At 28.1% G+C, this 20,473-nt stretch overlaps 1 protein-coding gene across 1 annotated transcript in view; it reads right to left on the minus strand.

Annotated features, from left to right (window-relative positions):
- Window positions 1-3,828: 3,828 nt before the first annotated feature.
- Window positions 3,829-20,473, minus strand: part of LOC129960144 (extended synaptotagmin-2-like) — a 54,529-nt gene continuing 37,884 nt past the window's right edge. Inside the window, exons 16-21 of the mRNA XM_056073322.1 lie at window positions 13,450-13,599; window positions 12,697-13,034; window positions 9,652-9,777; window positions 8,981-9,115; window positions 8,019-8,174; window positions 3,829-7,191 (exon numbers count right to left, since the gene is read on the minus strand). Of these exons, the coding sequence (XP_055929297.1) occupies window positions 7,167-7,191; window positions 8,019-8,174; window positions 8,981-9,115; window positions 9,652-9,777; window positions 12,697-13,034; window positions 13,450-13,599 (930 nt within the window). The 3' untranslated portion in view covers window positions 3,829-7,166. The remainder of the gene's footprint in view (window positions 7,192-8,018; window positions 8,175-8,980; window positions 9,116-9,651; window positions 9,778-12,696; window positions 13,035-13,449; window positions 13,600-20,473) is intronic.

The following is a 20,473-nucleotide window of genomic DNA, read 5'->3' on the forward strand; positions in this document are numbered from 1 at the left end:
CTATGAGCGATAAATTACGAGAAGAAAACGCATTTGTATGTGCTGTTTATACAAAAAAAATCGTATTATCGCAAACTTTTCTCTATTAATTCATAAGTATCACATTTTTTGTTATTGCAATGAAACTCAAGGCTTTTTGTATTGTTTATTCAAATATCTCTCTTGTTTTCATTCAATTACTAAAATCTATGTCAACATGTTTGTTTTTTTATTATTATTATTTTTCACTCCTTTAAATGAAATAAAGAAAAATTGAAATTAAATTAAATTAATAACTAGGCAGTCCTTGTAAATTTTTAAAAATTTCAAATAAAAAAATAGAAATACTTTATTTATATGTAAATAAAAAAGAAAAAATACACACATTTATACAGAAATATACATTTTCCAAAATTTCTACTAAAGTCTCTCAAGGACTAATATTTTTAATATAATTTAAAATAACATTTAACTTAAATACAATAATTAGTTTAAAAAATTGTTATTGATGATTTTGTTTTGATTTTTTCTTCTTTTCTATAAATTTTCTTTGTTTTCTAATATGTTTGTTTGGTGGAGCTTTGGATACTTTTAACATTCCCTTTTCTTTATGAGAACTATAGTCGAAGCAGTGGCTACCTGAAAAATTGCTTTTATGGCTTTGATTTTTTCTTCCATACCTGGAAGAGGATGTAATGTCTCCCATTCTAATATGTTGACTGCAGTTCTTTTAAATGTTGAATCATTCGGTTTTTCCTAATATTTATGTCTTCAGTGATTTGAAGAGTTGTAACTATTGCATTTTTTTCACAAACTTGCTTTTCTTTTTTTATATTGATATGTATAATTAAATTGTCTTCAATGTTATCTACATTTTGTTGTGAGTTATCATTCTTTTCTAATTTTTGACAAATATAATGAATATGTTTGCAAATTAAAAATTTTATTGAATAATCAATGCAGGTGCAAGACATAGAGTGTATGCACACATTGCATTGGTCACATTTTATTGGGCAGCATTCTGTAGCATTAATTTTTTCTACATTGTAAGTAAAAATTGATTCTCCAATTGTTTTCGTGATAATAAATGTATTTTCATTTAATTGAATAGAACTATAAATATCTTTCATTTCTATGCTGTTGGCATGTCTCATTCGAATTGAAATCATTTTATGTGTCAGCTTGCCTCTTTCTATTGATATAACTCTTGCCAGGAGTTTCTTAGCGATGGCATTCGTAATAACTGCAATTGATTTATCTAATCTTTTCATTACAATTCCTCTACTTTCTTCATACTTTATCTGGCGGTGCCACCTTTCTAATTTCATGTTTGTATTTATTCCTAATCCTTTTCTATAGCAGTAGGCCCACTTTTCAAGTCTTTTTTTTTTTTTTTTTGTAGGTTGTTTCGAAGTACTGAACAAAAGAACTTTCTTCTACTTTAAAAGTTTGAAACTTAAACGAAAAAAAGACAGAAATTTAAGGGCAATCTTTATCCCTGGGCAATTCTTAAAAAGCCAAACTATGGAAATGTTGTTCCTGCATTGTAAGATACAGCAGAAATATGATTATATATATATATATATATATATATATATATATATATATATATATATATATATATATATAACAGAGTTCAAAAGCCAGTGCTTACCATTGTACATCAAGTATCTGCAATCTGTTTCTCAATAAATACCCTCAATGTTTCATATATTTGATTATATATTATTATATATACATTATTATATATTATTTGTTATTATTATAAATAAAATTTAAATAATTAAAAGTTACCTTTGAATAGTAATTTTAAGAACTGCAAAGCATTAAGTATTTTTACTTTCTTTCTTACATTTTAGTAACTGTAAAAATAGTTTTCATATAATTATTAATAATGAGAGCATTAAGTGTGGATGAATTTCAGTAGAAGAAAATAAATATTATTTATAAAGTATGAAGTAGTGTTTTAAAAATTTCAACTAATAATAAACCAATCTAAAGTCTTTATTTTTTTTAAATTTTAACAATATTTCAAATGTGTTTAAAGATCATAAATTTATTAAAATTATAAATAAATCAATACTTTATTTCAATTCTTAACCCTTCATTGGCTGCAAATGGCCTATCAGGTACAGCTTTTAAATTCAATTCAGGTCCAGATATGAAATTTTTAAAATATTTTCTTAACATAAAATGTTCTCTTATTAATGAAATGTGCATTGTGAAGATCACAAATAACAGCACACACACACACAAACACAAAAATCACTGGATTTTCTTTTGTTCATCGAACTGATCAGAAGATTGAAAACCGAATAAAAAGAAAAAATATTTCCTTACGAGGAAAATACATATAAACTATGCACCATTTGCTAAGTGTTGTGTAACAAGGGAGGCACCAAATATCAAGCAAAATGAACTTTAGATCAGACTTTGGTTAAAAATATATGTCAATATATAGTACAGAGTATGGAAGCTCTAAAACTTTTAAGGATTTGTAAGACTAAAAACAACTTAAAAGACATGAATAATACAACTACTTATTATAATGAAATTTGCTGCAATTAAATATATCTGTAGCTAGACAGATACAAATTTGTCTCTAGCCACATGCAAATAAACTTTAAATCTAACCTTGTTATTATCTAAATAATAAAATAAAAAGTGTCTAAAATCACACATGAATGCATTTGAAGCAATAAAATATGAAATATTAGTTATTACTTGTCGCACATTGTGCTGGCATATTAAGTCACATTTATAAACATTAAGGTGCCCAGTTGATTTGTGTGTTTTCTGAACACGCCTAACTGTTTCTAATTTTTGTTCATATTCTTTAATCTATTCCTAAAATATGTGTTACGAAAATGCAAGCAATAAGTATTCAAAAAAGATATATAAACTAGTTATATATTTATAAATCTTGATATTAAGTTAATAACTAAACAGAATTCAATTGTCTGTTTTCTGAAAATTCCAGTTTGCTGAAAAAGAACTTCCTAAAAGTTTAAAACTCAAAGAAAAGTCAGAAATCTCTGGCCAATGCTTAAAAAATGAAACCATTGGGAATGTTATTTCTTCATTGCAAGATAAGTCAGAAATATTGCGATTTTTATCCATACCAGAGTTGAAATATTCAAGGAGCAGCTGGTGCTCACCACTTTACAACATTTATCTGCTATCTGTTTCTTGATACATACCATCAACGTTTCATATTTTAGAATATGAATTTATAAATGAAGTAATTTTTTATTGCCAAAAGTAAGAATTTAATATTTAAATTCAAAAAAATCAGCAAAAGAAATAGTTTGATTTTTAATTCATTTATTTTGAATCTCTCTTGATTCAATACGTCTCCTCTTGTGATATTTTATATGCATATTAAGTGTGAATTGAAATGATTTCTATACCATTTAATTTCATCCAAAATATCTTAATAAATACAATTATTCCCAATTTTTTTTTATAAAATTTATACGGTCATTATTGCAACCTTCCCTCTATCTGCACCATTGGCGGCAGCCAATCTCAAAGCCTCCTCGATACGACCCAGTTCGTGAATGAAATAAAAGTGAAATATATTTTCCATAAACAAATTAAAATTTAATTTGCAATCTAATAATGTTCCGATGCCTAAATTTAATTCCGTTTATGATTATATACAATTTTATAATAGTTACAATTAAGACAAATTATTTTTATGGAATTTGTGACTTCAGTAAGAAATCCTGAATACATAAAACAAGCATCAATAAATATTAAATAAAGAGTTCTTGAAAATACTTCAGAGAAATTAAAATAAAAAAAATATTCACACATAATATAAGCTTTATTATTCTCTTTCAAAATATCACAAACAAAAGCAAAGGTAGCGTTAAATTTAATTCAAATTAAGTAATTTGATTAAAATGGTACAAAAAGGGTAATAATGGTAATTTTTTTTCATACAATCCCAAATAGATTACTAGATTTTATCTGTATGTAATAGACTTTCAAACACAAAATGACATTTTAAATTCAATTATAATAACAAAATATTTTTTAAATCTGGATTACATCAGATATATTTCATTTCCAAAAAGACAAAAGGTATATCCAGTTGCAATCCATCATATAACTTTGTGATGGGGGGAAAAAAACTTTTAAGTGCATTTCATTCTTTAATAAAAGTCATTCATAAACAAGAATCTAAAGAAATAATTCATTAATGTTGAAAGCAGTTTCATACAGAAATAGTACAACAATAATTAAAGCTTGCAATTACAGAACATAAACAGATATGGGTGCTTGTTACTATTGTGTTGTAGTTTTTCCGACGTACTTGACTGAATTTCATCGCTTTTTAAGATAAAATTGTTTCCTTTTTCACTGACAAACACAATACAAATTTTATAACAAAAAAAAATGAAATTAAATGCAATATACTTTGACAAAAAAGAATGAAATATTTTTGAGGCAAAATCTTAGTTTTAAAAAATGAGATAGCAAACTTCTTAAAAACATAAAAACTCAAGCAAATAACTTTGAAATAAATGAGCCTTAATACTTGAAAAAATATACATAACACACATAAATATATATATATATTATTTCTATGTAACAAAAAATATTTTTAAGCGTAACTTTATGCATATTTTAAGCTTTTACATAGAAAGAACATTTAAGATAATTTAATCTCACATTTCAAATTAATTAAGATTATCACAAACAAAATATATAAGTATTTTCACACTATCAACGCTCTCAATAATGTTGACAAGATTGAACTCATTTAATTAACAATTTCAAATTCAAACTACCTGTTATAAACTCAATATATGAAAGCTATAACAGTTAACAGTGGAAACAATATTTAAGATGATATATTGACATCTATTTTCTATTAAGCTCTTTATTTTACATCTATGCACATCGCAGAAAAAAATTATAGGCCTGCACAATTCGACCTTTTCTTTGTTTAAAAATAAGCATATATAGATGTAGTATCATTCTTAAAAAGTAACAACATGATTCGTCAACAATGGGAATACGACATCCAATATTTAAGATGGCAAATCAAATTCCTTCGGGAAGATTTCACAATCATTTTACTTTTCCCAGAAATTTCTACAAGTTATTTTTTTAAAAAAAGCTGCTTCATTTTCAACTGCCATTGTTTACTAGAACTGAAAACCAATTCTACACGCTTCAAGTACTCTCGCAACAATATGAAACCATTGAAAAAGTACAATAATTATTACTGATTTTTGTACTTTCAGCGAATAGCTTATTAATTTACTTCAATAAAAAAACCTTTCATTTATAAATCACCGTTCATTCACCGTTCATCTATAAATATTAATTTTAAATTCAAGTCCAGTAAATTCAAGTTACACTCCGAGAAACAAATTTAAACATAGTGTATGATAAACACTAAATAATGTCAATACATTCTTTTATTTAACAATCAAGACACTTCTGCTTTTAAATGTCTAAGAGGTTTATGATTGAGAACATCACAGTTTATACAGCAGAAAATTTGCTGGATTAATAAGCATTTAAATGCACACTGATGCATACAAAGTTTTAAGCATTATATAACTTGAACAACATGTTTACTGTTAAATGCTATTTTCAAATTATAACATCACCAAGCTATCTAATACAAAAATAAAAAATAAATTGTTTTAAAAATAGTTGCGGCATAAAAACATGTGTATCTGAAGTAGAATAAAAACTAAGGTAAAAAGAACACATAATATATAAAAACGTAAGAAGTTAACTTCACAAACAGTACCCAATAAAATACAGTTTTCAAAGATTATCATGTGATTTACACACTGTAAATGAAAATAGTGCGTTCAGTTTGTAATTTCATTTAAACTATCTATATACAATAATACAGAAAATGTTCGTCAAATTTCAATTAAAGTATAATAAAAACCTGTTTAAAAAGTAATGTCAATGATTGTGCAATCAAACTTTTAAATGAGCTCTCAAGGAAGAATAAAGTCAACCTTATTGTACTATACAGTAATTTTTCTATCTCCTTAATTGTCTCTAATTTTACATCAAAAAACACAATACATTCAGAAATAGACATTCTTATTCTATTCTTGACTAGATGTGAATTATTGTGGTTCGTGCAGAAAGAAAACTATCATCTAAAAAATACACATAAATAGTTACTTAACTTTCCAATCCAAATTACACATAAACTTTGAAAGAGAATGTTTACATCCTACGCAGACACATAAAATATAAGAAAAATGCCCTCTTAATTTTCTGTCTTTGGTTTTATAAAAATGAAGCTATATATATTCTAATTGTTATTTTTCAATTTCAATCACATTTATCAGCTTTTTCTAAAAAAAATTGAATAAAGAGAAATTTTAAAATACTAGATTAATTTTGAAATAACCATAAATCATTTTAATAAAAAATCAATTTTAAAAATTGAATAAAACTTAAGAAACATTGCTGCATCCGACTATAATATTTAAAATATACTTTAATAAATATATATTTCTCATAAAGAGTATGAATAATTTGACATTGTAAAAATTACACAAATTAATGAAGTAATTCTAGTTAAAAAAAATTAATATAAATTATTTCCTTTAAGTTTGCCGAAACAGCAAATTATATGCATAGTTCATAGAAAAAATTTCATGAGGGACTGAAATTTCTATCTACATATGGCACTACATTAATATTAAAAATACCTAAGCATGCATTTTTCAAAGGGAAAAATTAAAAATAAGAAAGCTCATAAAACTTAAAAACAGGCGTAGATCCCTGGTATAAAACACACTTGCAAAGGATGTTAGGGAAAACATTATTTACACAAACTTAACAATCTGAGGACCAGGTTCAAAAGCTTACATATTCAATCACTTCACCACAATACATTCCATTAAATTTTAAATAGAACGTATTTCTTAAAACTTAAAAATCTTGAACTTCATTTTTAAATGTGTTTATAATAACAGAACCATTGATACATTTTTTTAAAGGTTACAAAAGCATTGAAACAAATTTTTGAAGAAAAAAAATTTTAAAAAGTGAAACAGTGAGCTTTTGAGATTGGTCCAAAAAATAAATTAGTACAATGGCTTTAGTCTAAAAAACAAGATAGTGTGCTAAGTCATTCATAAAAAAGATTAATTTCACATTGTCTATATCAGCAAATGTCCATCGCCAGCCAACTAATCTGAGGCATCAAGATCATACCTGAAACATTCAAAAATAGCAAAGTAAAAACTCCAATCGTATTTTTATATATACAAGAAAACATTTATAATAAATGACAATACAACAAAAGACTTAAAAATTAATGATAAAACCGAACGAATTGTTCATTGGCTGAATAAATTTACGTTGATGTTTTACTAAAAAATACAAATTACCTTGAAATACTATCCAAATGATATCTAATGAAAAATCATCTAGGAATTAATTTACTAATTTTAGCATATAAAATATGAGAAATTCAGGTCACCAAATCTTGTTATATTACAGAAATTTCAACAATTTTTTTAACGGAAATAAAAAAAGATCTAGGCAAATATTTTTTTTTATATATATATAATAAAATATACTCATTAATTTAGCTGTCAAATGCAGAACCAATGAAAGCCAAAAATTTTTAATTTCTGATAATCTATCCTATAGAAAAGGTGATGCACAAAAATGTTACAACTAATATTGCTTAAAATCTTTATTACAGATCATTAAAAGCAGATCCTCCACTTACCAGAGTTCATTTTACAATAGTATATTAAATAAAAGTCAGAATTATTTATTTAGGCGCAAGACGATTTTGGCAAAGGAAAAAAATATTATACCATTTAAACTTTCAATTATTCGATTACTAATATTCTGAACACATTCAAGAAATACTTGAATACATGTTCATTTAAAAAGCTAATATAACATATTTTTAATGTAAAAATTTTTCCTACTTATTAAGCGAGAACATAAACATATACTAATTAACAATATACTTTAAAATAATGTATACAAAAACATAAATTTAAAAATGATAAGAAAAAACATGCCATTCAGTAGCTGCCTTGCTAAGATCTTGCTGGGACAAATCAATAACAGTTTTGCCAAGAATTTTTCCTCTTGGGAACATGGATCCACTTTTTGAAATAACTGTAACCTCCAAGGAATAATTTGCAACTTCTGACATGTTAACATCAAATTCAAGTCTATAATATAATAATGAAAAATATTAAATACACAGAATAATTATATATTTCTTTTAATAATATGCTGAAATTTCAAACTTTTTATTATCAATCCATAAAAGGTTGTGCAGAAAGAAAACATGCATGAAACATTTATAGGAACAAATACAGCAATTGTTAAGCTAATTTTCAACATAGTCACTGCTAGAATAAATACTTGTCATATTAAAGATTCAAATTTTGTATTTCTGTCGAATAAATACTAAATTCTGTATACTAAAAATCTGTCATATAGCATTACAACCGGTCTATTCCAAGTGTGTATTAGGGCATTGGTTTATATATATATATATATATGGTAACAAAATCGAATATTGCCCGAAATGTTATCAAGTTCTATAAACAGCTAGCAACAATGTGCTCTCTACCCAGCTGCATATAATTTTCATTGGTATCGAACAACCTTCGGAAATTTTAATTATTACAACAAAAACTTGCTTGTTGCACACTTCATATGGCTGGCGATGAATTTCAATCGAACACACTTCACACTTCATCTGAAATCTATCAGTTAGAATTGAAAATAACAAATTACATCTTCAGCCCCTATTACTGCAATAATTTTAGAGATCTGGAAGAGGTAACTATCATGTACGATAGCCACATCCTAAATCTAAACTTTGTATTCTATTTATTGCCATCAAAATCCAACACTGACGCACTACACCTTCATGAACCATGTTCATTTCAGAGAAAATGCAATAAATAAAACAGATACAACAGCAGCCTTCCCATAAAAAAATAATAAAACGTATAAAAATACTTACGATTCATCAAAAATAGGATTGCACGTGTTCTTAATAACTTGAGTTTTCTGTTTTGTTTCTTTATTACGATCAGGTGTCATATAAATTTTAACATATGGATCAGGTTTATCTTCTCCCTCTTTATGAGGCAAGTTTCTAAAATACGAAAAGATATAAATAAGAATATATAAAACTGTTTCATTTCATTTTTTTTTCTTCAATCTTTCAATAAAAGCCTAATAATCATGTCGTACAAACTAGACAAATAGTTTTTAAGATGAACAAAATATCTACATCATTAATGCCAGTATAAAAATCTGTCATCATTCACAAATAAACAAAATGTTCTCAAAAGGCCTCTACATTCAAAAACCTATCTTTAAATTGAAATATATATTAAGTTACTTATTTTTTTTTTTCTTTTTTTTATAGTCAAAATCAATAAATTTTGTGTAAAACGAAAATATTAAAGAATCAATCTTTTATCACTGTAAACAAAATAACTGGTTTTAATTAGAGTTTTAAAGTCTTATTAAAACAAAATAAGATGCAATTTGAAATTTTTCATAATTTATTCATGGATCTAAATTTTTTTTTATAATTTACAAAACAAAATAAAAATCGAGATACAAACAATACATACGATATTTGCAAAAAAATTAAAATGAACATTAAGAAAATATAAAACTTACTTAGCTTTGTGAACAACAACAACAAGTTTGTTTCTAGGAATGCTGTATCTTATAGTTAGCTGTATCTTAGTAATACCAGAGTTACTTCTGATGCTTCGGTTACTTTTTATGCTGTCCCCACTAATACTACATAAAAATAATTAGTTAGATGTACAATTCAATAATATTCCATATAGTCAATCAATAAAGATAAAAAACAAATGACACTATAACACACAATAGACTAATCAAAACGAGCATTACTAAATCAATAAAAAAATAATTCTAAATAAAAACTTTTACAATGATATGCGCTGTTTCCAATCATAATTTTTCCTATCCATTTTCATCAAATAAAATTATTTATTGAACATGAAAGCTTCCACGTAAAATTCACAATATTAAATATATAAAAATACTTTTTACTGCACGTTGTAAAGTGACATATTACTGTGTAAGTGATGGATGAAATTATTCCTGAAAAGATGATGTTTCATTAATATAATATTCATTTCAATCCTTTAATTATTTTCTTGCAAGTAACATTTAAGTGCAAAAGCAAAATTACACAAAGAAAATATTAAGAATCAATAAAAAAATGTTAAACTTATTTTATAACATACTTCAACAATACTTATTTATACAATACATCAAATCTAACAGGGGGTGGGGACTAATAGATCTTTCTTGCACCACTCTTTGGCTTCTATGCTTGACCTTTGATGAATTTCAACAGATTCGTTAGACTCTCACTACAGCCATCAAATAAAATAAACAATTGCATTCCATACATAGAGTAACATGTCAGTTAGGTTTAACATAGATCACTATGTTAAACCTAAGGAAATGAACTTCTCGGAATGCACACAGACGGAAGTTGGCATACAGAATATGTAGTATATCCCCCCCCAAAAAAAACTGAATTTAGCAACCCAGCAATCCATTAAAATTTTAATAAAATCAAAGATTTTGATTTGATAGAGAATTAACAAAAACATTGGCAGGATAATGATAAGAATTTTAGTTCATTGTAGAATGAGATACAGTCTTTTCTATTTCAACTTCCGAAAGATAATTTTTAGAATGCATTTTTTCTATTTAAATGCAATAACTTTTCAGGAACAAACAGTTTTGACAAAATGTAGTCGATTGGTGCACCACGTTTGAGTCTTGGAAGTTTACTGCAAATCTATTTAAGACACTAAATCAATGATATCTCCCCATAAATATATTAAGAAAGTCCAGTTTAGTATATTTTAGTGCTTCTATGTATCATTCATTAAACAAAAAGTAATTTGTGAATTATTTTTCAAAGAAGAAAATTTATGAAAATGCTTAAAATATGTCTCATATGGAACAAATGGTTATCCAACAAAACACATATTACTTGTATGATGTAACAACTTGGTTCTTCGACTTCTATAATTTTTATTTTCTCATGTACTAATTATAGAAAAAAATATTGCAATTATCAAAAAAATTCGAAAACATTTAGACGAATCTCTAAGTTTTAGATCTCCCTGAGTGCGAAAAACAATTTTGGAATTATGTCTGTCTATCTATCTATCTGTGACATAATCGATTTGAGCTAGAAGGATGAAATTTGGTATATAATTTTTACACCGAATTTGTTCATTTCTACCAAATTTGAGCGAAATACATTTAGAGGAAGTCTGTTTGTCCGACTGTTCGAATATAAGTCAACGCAATAACAACACAACAAAGAGAGTTAGATGGATGGCACACAGATTTGACATCTAAATTGTAGATACCTATCAAATTTGGAACCAAATCCATCAAGGGATTGGCTTTCTATCGGTCTGTTCTTTCGCATTTATAAAAATGTAATTACTAGAAAATGCAATGGGTTAAATAAATATGTGAAAATTGATATGCAATTTTGTTATTACAATTGCAGTTCTGTCTCATATTTTGGTTTCAGTTAGTCGAAATAAACGCCATTAAAACGCAAATTTTATTTCCGAGTACTATTAACAGCATGCTGGGGATTAATAGGCAATAAAATCGCCAAGATTCACACAATAGATTCAGCGAAAATGCTGAATTCACGCCAAAAATCAATATTTTATAACTATTGTTCACCACTGCCATGCAAGGCATTCATGTTCTTATCCAAAGCCTACAATTTTATACAGAGGGCAAGGGAGAAAAACACCTACATTAGAGAGTATACGAAAAAGTCTTGGGGAAACTACACTCATTGGTTTATAAGTTTTAAATTGTGACTCACAGACTTCATTCAAGTTTCCAGTCCTTTGAAAAACTTAAATGTAACTCAGCTTTTGCACCTAAATGTATCACATGCTTGTAAAATTTTTGTTTCACACATTAAAATTAATTACACACAGTTTGTAAGCAATGAAAACCACATATATTTCAGTTAGATCATGGGTAAGGTTAAGGGTAGAGGCACAAGCAAGAACTTCAAATTCACTACAACCAACAAAGAGTTAATGAACTTTTGAAGATAAATGTAGGCACACAAGCATACTTATTGTCTTACAATTTTTTCTCAAAGCTTCCATAATTTTCATTTTTGTTAAACTCAATTACTTTGATCTAAAAATGAAGGAAAGATTTCATTGAATACATGTTTTTGCAATACTTTTAAATATATGAGTAAAAAAACAATGAGAAACAGAATATGTAATAAAAAAGATATATAATTTTTTTTTTTTTAAATCAGACAAGAGAGGAGTCTCAAATATTAAACATAATGACTACACCTATCACACATGAAGATATAACTTCAAAAAAAAGACTGAAATGGAACTGGAAGACAAACATTTATTTATTTTAAACACCTAAATATATCAATAATGAATCATAATCTTCTCACATCACACAAAAGGTGGAATTCTTTCATTTACCAGCAGCTCATATTTTAAGGTAGTATTTGCTTGTGATAAAGTGCAACAAATATTTTCAAAACAAAATCCATAAATGTAGTTTGCTAAGCAATAAATAATCATCCTTCTAAACATCTGTTTCATTATAGAAAAATCATTATTATCATACAGATGGATTTGACAGTAAATTTTATACCTTGGAGGTGAAGATTTCTTTTTTACAGGTGAAGGTGTTTTAATTGGCGATGATCTTTGAGATGTCGAATCAGAATTGTCAGGAGGTGACGACAATAGAGTAGTCTGAGATTTTTCAACAGGTAGTTCTACATTGTCAACAGCAGGAACAAGGGTTGTATGAATCATATCTTGAATTGTTGGAGTAGAAGGACTTAAGGGGCGAGCACTAGGAGTAACATCAGGTAAATCCGGCAAATCGATTGAAGATTTATTGTCTTTCTCATCGGGACTTTTATCTTTTTTGGAATATTCTTCTTTCTTCAAAAAACTTGTTTTTCCAGAAGTTGGAACTAATATCTGCAAAAAATTTCATTTTGAAAAGAAGTCTTTAAGGTTTCTATAAACATTAAAAAGCTTTAACATGCTGTTCGATTATGACTTAAAATTAAACACAAATCGCAGCTGCATATAAGATATTATAAAAAATAAGATTTAAAAATTGTCATTTATAAAAAGGCGAGCATGATATACACTAATGAAGATGATATTATTTTCAAAAAGAAACGATCCCATCTTGTGCTATGCATACATTAAAAAAATTCTGGCAGCATATTTGTGGTTGAAAGAAAGGAAGAAATATTTGTTTCAGAAAAAATATATAAATTAATTTGTTATTCTCAACATATAAGAAACTTTCATGAAAATATAAAAAGAAAAAAATATTAACAATCTAAAGTTATAACTGCAAATAAGGAAATTTTTAAATACTAACTCTAAGCTGAAGTGTCATCAAGATTTTAGAATTTGGTCCAGCACCAAGTAACTGAAAGGGTTCTTCCAACTGCAGTTCCTTTTCTCTTAAAAGTCGACACAAATGCACTCTTGTCATCCCAATGGGCTTGTTGGATTTTGTATCAGTAACCTTTGACATAAATAAATGTATCAGAAGAAAAAGTAAAAATAAAAAAAAGTAAAAGTAAAAGTAATACAGTTTTGTATCAGAAGAAAAAGTAAAAATACGTTATCCTAATACACAAAACAATGTGCAAAGAAAGGATTTTAAAAGTTAAACAAAAAGAAACTAAACATAATCAAAGAATCTGAATTTTTTTTTTATCTGAATTTTTTTTAAAGAAATAGCTGAAGAATATTGGCAATATAACAGAAGCTAATCTTAGTCGGAATCAGTTTATCCTGACAAGGTTTTATAATATTAACATTTTTGCAAATCCATGAAAAGTTTGTTTTTTTATTATTATTACTGAAATCTATGTACTTCTTTATGCTGCCAAAAACTTTTACAGTACTTTTGCAAACACTGATATTTTCTACCCAATAAAAAGAACAAAACTTAACGAAAATTCAGAACAAGTAACTGCCAGGAAATCAGCACGTCTAGCTGGACTATCTTTATATATTCTATACATTGCTCTTGGAATAAAATCTGCTTTCCTTTCAGTATATTTAGGTTCATACTGAAATACTCAATGATAGTCCACATGTACCTACATCTAAAATTTTACAGTCATTTCCGCACGGAACTTCTTTGACATATTTTTCAAAATTTTAATTTTTACATTTGGTTCACACATACTAATTTTTAAAAGTAACTGTATGTCAAAACGTGATATAACTTCTTTAAAATTCTCAAACAATTCTAGAATAGTGGTATGCCTTAAAATATTGAATTCCAATATCTTCTGGGGATTCTTTTGGTTGATTCATACCATTATCTTACAATAAGATCTTATAGGTATTTTTGTGAAATGCGGTTCAAAGCTTCGTCAAAGCTTATTACAATTTAAGATCTCTTCAACGATTGCAATAAAGGACAATGAAATCAAAACAATGACTGAATAGCTTTTTTTACATGTGGAATTTAATGAATGCTTGCAATTTGAAAATAGCCATTATAATACAAAAAATAATGATAGTTCAAAAATTTTATTAAATTCAATTATGAAAGGAAGGAAATTACAATATCTTAACAGAAAGAAGTCTTCCACAACCGTTTTGAACAATTGATTTCAACATCACATACGATATTCCATTCCGTGCATTCATGTCGTGTGTGTGTGTGTGTGTGTGTGTGTGTGTGTGTGTGTGTGTGTGTGTGTGTGTGTGTGTGTGTGTGCGTGCGTGCGTGCGTGCGTGCGTGCGTGCGTGCGTGCGTGCGTTTCTTAAAATCAGAAGGAAGGTTCGAAGACATTGAAGAGTTTTTTTACTTTCTTTAATATCCATCCCAAGAAGGCTTATGTTTACAAGAAGGTGCGGACAAAACACGTCCGCCACAGGGAGAGACAAGAGCGAGGAAGAGAGAGAAATAAATTATCCCTCGTCTTATATAACATGAGATTTCCGCCACGTGTCGATTCAATACACGTGTTGACCATTGATAAGGGCAACGGAGGGATAATTTTGACTCGACACGTGGAACTGATGGCGCATCATATTTACAAAGCTTCAGCTGAATTAATTAAATAGAAAAACAAGAATGGGATCAGGAAATAAGAGAACACTTTAGAATGACCCCGACATGGGCCGAATTAGGCAAACATTTAGGAAATTAATTTGGATTAAATAAGATATAAAATATCATTTTATATTATATATATATATATATATATATGATATTTTAATTCTAATTTGAATTTAATTAATTTCCAAGATTTTATCTTAATTTAGCCCATAGTAACTTCATTCTAAAATATTCTCTTATTTCGTGATCCAATTCCACTTTCTCTACGTAATTCAAGAGTAGCTTTGTAAAATTGCTGAATCGGCTAAAAGCCTAACTTTCCCACACTTCGCGTGAAGAGGCAAAATATCGCTGACGAGGCACATTCTTTTTTTAACCTCCATGTGTTTTCCCTTACCTCGCCGACGCGTGTACCGAAAATCCCTATTGAAATCTCATTATATATTAGCACTATGAGGAAATATTTTCCCTATCAATTTCTCTGGTTATATAAGACCAGGGATAAAATGTCCAAGAGCTTTTCTCTCAATTCCTGTCTGTGTACTCATCGCTTGTACATATGCCTGCTTCTTCAAAATGAAATAAAACGAAGGCACGAAATTGAAAGTTTCTTCACTGTCTTCAAACCTGCCTTCTGCTTCAAACAAAATGCTTACATATTAAAGAGTCGACAAGGATAGTTTCCTGTGAAAAATTATGAAATGAATTAAAATTAAATCCACGGTTGAGACACCGTCGTTGCATTGCGTTCCGCAGCTCGCTCCAAAGATGACTGTTTCGGTCCAGGTTCGCCCAGCTGTGATGTTTCCGTGGCGAAGCTCTTTCACCGCTGTCTCCTTCGGCTGCCTCCGGCCACATCGTTTCACACACACCATAGTCCAGGATCCGGTCTAGTTCCTGTTCAATCCCCTGCATTCCGTAACCTGTGACCTCATCCGACGTCCCTGCTTTGTTGTTCCAATAGATACCCTTGTGTTTGTGCTTCATATCGTCATGTGCGTGCTCCTTATATCTTCAATGAGTTGGGGCTCCTTGTCATCATAAAAAATTTTCTGGCTCCTTACCAATGCTGAATAATCCCGATCTCGACATCATTTCCTTGTTATATTATCATCACCAAAATAATAGTCACATACCGTAATCTTGAGTGCCTGTTCCAGTGCTCAAAATTGCATTTTTGTGATTAATTAAAAAAGTGATAATTCATCAAAAAAGTGTTTAGTGTTTCCCGAATCAAAGGTGAATTTTAGTGAATTTTTCAATTCTTTTGATTTTCATTTTTGAATTTTAGAATTATTGCAAGTTATATTTTTATAGTATTATTTAAAATATTTAATTTTTATTCTTTTATCAAGTCTATTTTTTAAATTTTATGCACAAATTTATGATGTTTTTTATTTGAAATATACTTTAATGTTGTTAAGATCTGTAAAAATGACTGACCAAGATAAAACAAATGTGCCTAATTCTCAAGGTTCAGAAAATAAAATTGATAAAGAAAAAAATGATCAAATAGCCCAAGAACCCTCCATAATCTCTTTTGATCAAGAAAATGGGATGAAGATAGATTTATGGTTGGGATATTTCAACAAAATTTGTCAAGAAAATAACAAAACTGATTTGTGGAAAATTAAAAATATTGCTAACTTTCTAAAAGGGTCAGCTTTAACAAATTATATAAATAGTTTTTTAAATATTGATAATTTTGATGATTTATGTTGTATATTAACTGAACAGTTTATTCAACCAAATATAAATTCAATACAATATAAATACAATTCAATTCAAGATATATTAATTTCTCCGACTTTTCACAATTGAAATTTGATTCAAAAAATGCTAAATTAGTTGATTATTTCCATCAAATATTAAATTATGGCAGACAGTTAGGCCTTAATCTACAACCGATTTTAGAAGGTATTACTGATGGACTGCCAACTCAACTAAAACAATTGGTTAGCATAAAAGCTCCTAATACCCCTACAGAATGGCTTACAATAACAATTAAACTATTAAAAATGGAAGAATCTTCAGAAGCAAACCTAGGCAGGTGCAATGAAACTAGAATCAGAATAAGGCAACCAGCACCTAGGCATAATTTTAATTATAAATTTCAAAATTCTTTTACTCCTCAAGCTCCCAATAATTTTAGACAAATTATCATAATTCAATAAGGCCACGTGTTAATAATTACAATAACTATAGTCATAATTTGCATTTTCAACAAAGATTACCATCTTCTCCATGTAGAATTTGTACGCAAAAAGGTATTCCAAATGTTATCATTGGACCCAAGTATGTCCTTTTCAACAACCCCAATATATAACAAATGTCCCAATAACAACCAATTTGACTTTCCCATGCACAGAAGTTCCTCTTGGCTGTTCTCAAAATCCTGGAACAAGACAAAATTCTTCTAATGAGGCCCCTGGCCCACAATGATAATTATTAGTGTCCGGACACATCTCAACTTTACCAAGTCTAGCTAACTTGGACAATGTTTATAACCCTCATAGTAATGTTAATATTGTTATTGACACAGGATCCACTCTTTCAATTATATCTGCAGATATTGTAAAAAAACTTAACTTGACAAGAAAAAATGTAAACCTTATTAGAGTCAAACAAGCACATGGAACATTCCAATTAATACAAATTTGTGACATATATTTAAAAATTGGTCAAATAAATCAGAAAATCATATTATATATTAAGGACAATCCTTTACCATATATCATCTTAAGACTTCCAGACTGTAGTTTATATAAATTAATTATAGATTGTAACAAAAATAAAATATTTCAAAATGGAAAAATTATTACCAACTTGCATACCAATAATAATTATATGTCTTTACATATTGTTGAAAATAATAACACTAGTGATAATAAGGTCAAGGTAGTGAATACCTCAGAGGAAATTTTCCCACCTCTGACTGTAAATAAACTATCTGAACCTGTGTTATCTCTAGTGTCAGAGTATTCTTATGTGTTTGCAAAAAATAAATATGATGTTGGTAAAATAAGAATGGAACCCCCTAGAATAAATTTAACATCTGATTTACCAGTTTCACAAAGGGCTTATAGAACCTCTGCTACCAATGAAATTGAAATAAATAAGCAAATTAAAAATTTGTTAGATGCAGGTTTAATAAAAGAATCTACTAGTAATTATTCCTCCCCTGTAACATTAGCAAATAAAAGAGATGAAAATAGAAAAAGTAGACTTTGTATTGATTATCATAAAATTAATACCCTTTGCAAATCTGAGGCAGAGCCTCTCCCTAGAATAGATACCTTATTAGAAAAATTACAGATTGTTAAGGTTTGCTTGCTAAGGTTTTTTCAACTTTGGATCTTGCATCTGGATATTGGCACATACCCTTGCATGAACAAGATAAACATAAATTGGCATTTGAAGGTTTATATGAATTTCAAGTCCTACCTTTTGGCTTTAAAAATGCACCTGCAATATTTAATAGAACTATTCGTAGAATTTTAAATAAACATACATTTTCAAATTTTGCATGTCACTATTTTGATGACATAGTAGTTTTCTCTAACTCATTAGAGGAACACTGTTATCATTTAAAACGGATTTTCAAATGTGTGAAAAAGACAACATTATATTAAAATTTTCAAAATGTGTGTTTGCTCAAGATAAAATTAATTTCTGGGGTATGAAGTCAAAGACGGGTGTATTTCTCCTGATAATCATAATATTGAAAGTATTAAAAAATTACAACCTCCAAAAATGTTAAACAACTTCAAGGTTTTCTTGGTTCTGTAAATGTTTATAATAAGTTTATTGATTCTTATGCTAAAATAAGGGAACCCTTAAATAATCTTCTTAAAAAAGATAGACCATGGCAATGGACAGAAGATTGTCAAAAAGCTTTTGAAATATTAAAAAATAAATTGATAACTAAACCAGTGTTACAACTATATAACCCTAATTTACCTCTTCATGTTTTTTGTGATGCATCTCAGGTAGCCATTGGAGCTGTTCTAAAACAACCTGACTGTTCTGGTATATTACATCCTGTATCTTATCATTCAAGAACTTTACGATCTTATGAAAAAAATTATTGTATAACTGAGTTAGCAATAGTAGATGCCCTTGATAAATTTTTTATTATTTACATGGGAAAAAATTCATAATTCAAACTGATCATGCTGCTCTTGTTCGGCTCAAAAATGTAAAAAATTTAAGGGGAAGATAATTTCGTTGGTCTTTAAAACTAAGCATGTTTGATTATGAAGTTAAATATTTAAAGGGAACAGCTAATGTTGAAGCTGATATGTTATCAAGGCATCCTACTGCTCAATATCTCCAATATTCTGTGCATTTATTGGAATTAGATGAGATAAAACACTATCAAAATTTAGACAATACTAAATATAAAAATATTAATGGTGTACTTGCAGTTAAAAAGAAAAATTTGTTTAAAATAGTCGTACCATTTTCTCTTAGGAGAAAAGTTTTGCAAACGGCTCATGAAAAATTTGGGCATCCAGACACTTGAAAAATGATAAATTTAATTACTCCTCATTATTATTGGCCCCATATTATTCCAGATATTGCACTTTTTGTTAAACATTGTGATAATTGTCAATTAGATAAAAAGGAAAAGCAAAAAAGATTTGGCCTTTTACAGACTGTGCCCCCCACAGATCGACCTTTTGAATGTCTTTCCGTCGATACTGTTGGTGGATTTAACTATTACAATTCAACTAAAAAATTTCTTCATATAGTAATTGATCCTGCAACTAGATATGTTTGGGCTTTTCCTTCGAAAAATGAAAATTCTGAAACTTATATTAATATATTAAAGCAAGTTTTCCAAATTCAGGTTCCTTCCAAATTATTAACTGATAAGAATAGTGCTTTTACCTCATCTAAATTCAAACATTTCCTCAGAAAGTACAGTGTCAAGCATCTGTTAACATCTTCACATCATCCACAAACTAATGGGAAATGTGAAAGAGTTAACCAATCAATAGTAACCAAATTAAAGTGCTAAGTCAATACTTCTCCTACTAAAATTCCTTGGACTAGACTTTTAGAACAAGTACTCAATGAATATAATTTAACACCCCATTCAGTTACAAAATTTCCTCCTGCATATTTGTTATTTGGCACTTTACCTTATTCCCCCCCCCCCCTTAACTCAAAATCAATTCTATCCTCCAATAGAAGAAGCCAGAAAATTAGCTAAAGATAATACAATAAAATATCATGATAAAAATAAAATAAGATATGATGCTAGATTTATAGATTCTCCATTCAAACCTGGTGACATTGTAATGTATGAGGA

Source organism: Argiope bruennichi, chromosome X2, assembly GCF_947563725.1.
Source record: "Argiope bruennichi chromosome X2, qqArgBrue1.1, whole genome shotgun sequence".
NCBI lineage: Eukaryota > Metazoa > Arthropoda > Arachnida > Araneae > Araneidae > Argiope > Argiope bruennichi.